Below are 3645 nucleotides of genomic sequence, written 5' to 3' on the forward strand. Positions count from 1 at the left end.
TTTTTATTGTATTTATGTTCATATATATATGTAAATACTTGCATGTCCTAATGCTTAACTGGCAGGTCGAAACTTTCCTGGTTCAGTTTAAATTAAACTTAGAATTATTTATTTTTATTTGTTGTCAAATATTAAATATCCTCTGAATACAATTTTTGAAATGAAAATAAAAATTGATGATTTTTAAAAAATTAAAAGCTCAAGTTTGGAATAGTTATGTACATTAACAATTATGTACTAACTTTTAGAACCAGGAAGGTCTCAGGGAAAGTCAGATGATATAGATATTTCTTGAAACCATGAATTTGATTCCTACCCTGACTGATGAGACCAAATGGAAGCAAATTTATAGGTATATAAATTTCTAGTTTTAAGCTCACCTGACCTAAAGGGCCAAGTGAGCTATTTCTATCACTTGGCGTCCGTCGTCGTCTGTCATCGTCAGTCCTTTAACTTTTTCAAAGATCTTCTTCTCTGAAACTGCCAAGCCAAAATGGAACCAAACTTGGCCACAATCATCCTTAGGGTAACTAGTTTAAATGTTGTGAACGACATTTCTGCCGGACAACCAACATGGCTGCCAAGGCTAAAAATAGAACATAGGGGTAAAATGCAAATATTAACTGCCATCTTGGAAACTGTAACAGATTGAGAAAATCTGACAGGGTGACAAATGTTCAGATTGACAAGATCTACCTTAGTTACTTTTGAGTTAAAATTGTCGGATGGCCCCCGCATAGGGGTTATTGCATATAAAAGACTATTTTTGGCCAATTTTAATGTTTTTGGCTATTATCTAATAAGTTTTAATAGATAAAAAAAAAATTAAAAATTGCAAAAATGATCAGCAATAAAAGCTCTACAAACAAGTCATTGATCACTTAATATTAGTGTTGTCAACGGTTAACCAGTCGAACGACCGAATACCGAATACCAAAAACGCTTACCGGTTAACCGGACCTTTTTAAAATTTTAATAAAATTGATGTAAATGTGTACTGAAATCATTAGTAAATAATGTGAAATGATTGTACGAATTGATTGGTACTTGATTAGACAGATCAATTGTTCAGTTTATTGATTAATCTTGTTAACCTTGAAAACATTTAAATTTTATTACTTAATTAGCACATAGACAACTTGTCTGTCAGCTCCGGGCAAGTATAATGTAAACATAATTAGCATATTAAGTTTATTTTTAACAGTTGTAAGCTGAACATGCTGAATAAATTTTACGATTTAGTTTATTTCTTCACTTTGACTTTATATTGTGTGTGCGTACATGTAAATATGCCACCTCCGTCATCTAAGGCTTGGTCTTTTTTTAAACGTAATGCCGACTCCAAAATAGTGAAATGCAAACTATGTGAAATGGAATTAGTCTATACTGGTGGTACAAGTAATATGCTGAATCATCTGAAGTTAAAGCATCCCAATGACTTTTCTGAAACGCCTGAGAAAGTTAAGCAGTCATCGGTTTTAGACTTTGTTCAGACACCCAAATCTAGAAGATTTTCGTCTACTCAATCTGAACTAATAACAAATTCAATAGTGGATATGATTATATTGGATAACCTACCCATTCGCATTGTTGAGGGAAAAGGATTTTCAAAACTTATGTCGATAATAGCTCCAGAATTTAAAATTCCGTCTAGAAATACTATAAAATCCAGAATAGAAAAGTCATATAGTGACAAAAAAGAGAGTTTGATTAAAGAGTTAAATCTCATTGACAGCGTATCCCTTACTTCTGATACATGGACATCGAATGCTACAAAAAGCTTTTTAACAGTCCAGAACATCACGTTGACAAAGACTGGAATTTACAGTCAAATGTGCTTGTTACTCGTGAAATGCCTGAACGCCATACAGGCGAAAATCTTGCTGAACGACTGAAATCTACAATTTCAGAGTTTGAATTGGACGGTAAAATTGTGAGTTCTGTACATGACAATGCTAGGAACATGAATTGTGCATCAGAGAAATGTGACTTTGACGATATGAGATGCTTTGGTCATACCATTCAGCTTTGCATTAAACCATGCTTGGAAATACCCGCTATTGCCAAACTTACTTCACATGCTCATAAGTTAGTGGGACATTTCAAGCATTCAACTACAATAACTGCAGAAATGAGGAAAAGACAAAAGTTGTTCGGACTAAGACAGAACGAACTTATACAAGACGTAGTTACGAGATGGAATTCGACTCAGCTAATGATTGAACGCCTATGTGAACAACGCAGAGTTATTACGGATGTAATGCTAGATACAACTGTTACTAAGAAATGTGACACACATATGCTTCTCAAAGATCATGAGTGGGATTATCTGGTTGAAATTTCCGCAGTATTGAAGCAAATGTCTCATGTTACAACATACATGTGTCTGGAAAAGGACGTATCAGCCTCTGTAATGCTTCCTATTGTCAACGGACTCTTAAAAAAACACCTAAAAAACTCTGAAGAGGATAGTGCTCTTGCGCATAAAATGAAAGCAAGTATTTCAGAAGAACTCATCACCCGCTTTAAACCGTATGACATTGAAACTGCATCTACACAGCATGCTTTAGCGTCCTTACTTGATCCGAGGCATAGAACACTTAACTTTTTCTCCCCAGAACAAAAAAAAGTCGCCATTGAAATGTTAGAGTCCAAGTTAGACGATGTGCCATTAAAGCCCGCAGTTAAAACGTCATAAAAAAACCTTGGAACTGAAGTTGACAAGCAACCAGCCAAGAAACAAAGAGTCCAACGATCTTTGGACTTTCTTTTGTTTGACACCGACGAAGATACGTCCTTTCAAGATGAATCGGAAATGTCCTTATACATCAAGGAGCGTGCTGTGCAAGATTCAAACCCACTCGAGTGGTGGAAAGAAAATAATTGTAAATTCCCCAGACTCTTTGTGTTAGCTAGACAATATTTAAGTATTCCTGCTACCTCTGTTCCGTCAGAACGAATCTTTTCATGCGCGGGTCTCATTGTTACTAAACTGAGAAATCGACTATCTTCCTCTGTGATCGACCAGATAATATTCCTGAATAAAAACTATGTACCCGAGGAAAAATGTGAATAACTCTTCTTTCGTTCTTTCTAAATGTACATACTTATAAATTTGTTTTTTTTGTAATTTATTACATATTGAAATCCTAATTGTGTTAGTGTTTGCATTATTGTGTTATAATACCCTGGGATAAATGTCAATTTATTGTATCATAAAACCAGTCATTCGTGAAGTACTTTGTATAAGACTTTGAACATCAACCTAACTACCGGTTAACCGGTTAATCGGTCGAACGATTATTCGGTTAACCGGTTAGGCATAATTGTTCAATTTGACAACACTACTTAATATGAAGATTTTGTTTGAGAAATGAAATACACGTAATTGTAAATACTAAGATTGGTGAGATCAAAGAGTATCATAGAAAATAAGTGAATTTTTACAGATCTGAGCTAGGACTTAAGGGTTCAGAGCTAAAAGGGGCTAAAACGGACTTCTCTTTTTTTTTCATGAAATTTTTATTTTTCATCTTATTTTCATTTTGATTTTTTCATTGTTTTCCTTATGAACTTCTGCACTGATAGAGTCTCGAAGGATTTAACGTAGCTTGTACCGTTTCCGAGCTATTTGGGGCGAAAGTG

The 3645-nt window shown here is 34.6% G+C and overlaps 1 protein-coding gene across 1 annotated transcript; it reads left to right on the forward strand.

Annotated features, from left to right (window-relative positions):
* The first annotated feature begins 1756 nt into the window (after nucleotides 1–1756).
* On the forward strand, nucleotides 1757–2698 carry LOC139501955 (E3 SUMO-protein ligase ZBED1-like). Its single transcript, XM_071291266.1, has one exon. The coding sequence runs from the start codon at nucleotides 1757–1759 to the stop codon at nucleotides 2696–2698; it is 942 nt and encodes a 313-aa protein (XP_071147367.1).
* The last annotated feature ends 947 nt before the right edge of the window (nucleotides 2699–3645 follow it).

Source organism: Mytilus edulis, chromosome 13, assembly GCF_963676685.1.
Source record: "Mytilus edulis chromosome 13, xbMytEdul2.2, whole genome shotgun sequence".
In the NCBI taxonomy this organism is placed as follows: domain Eukaryota; kingdom Metazoa; phylum Mollusca; class Bivalvia; order Mytilida; family Mytilidae; genus Mytilus; species Mytilus edulis.

What these genes read in the sequence shown, in the direction of transcription:
- LOC139501955 (XM_071291266.1), top strand. Translation starts at nt 1,757, where the DNA reads ATGGACATCGAATGCTACAAAAAGCTTTTTAACAGTCCAGAACATCAC.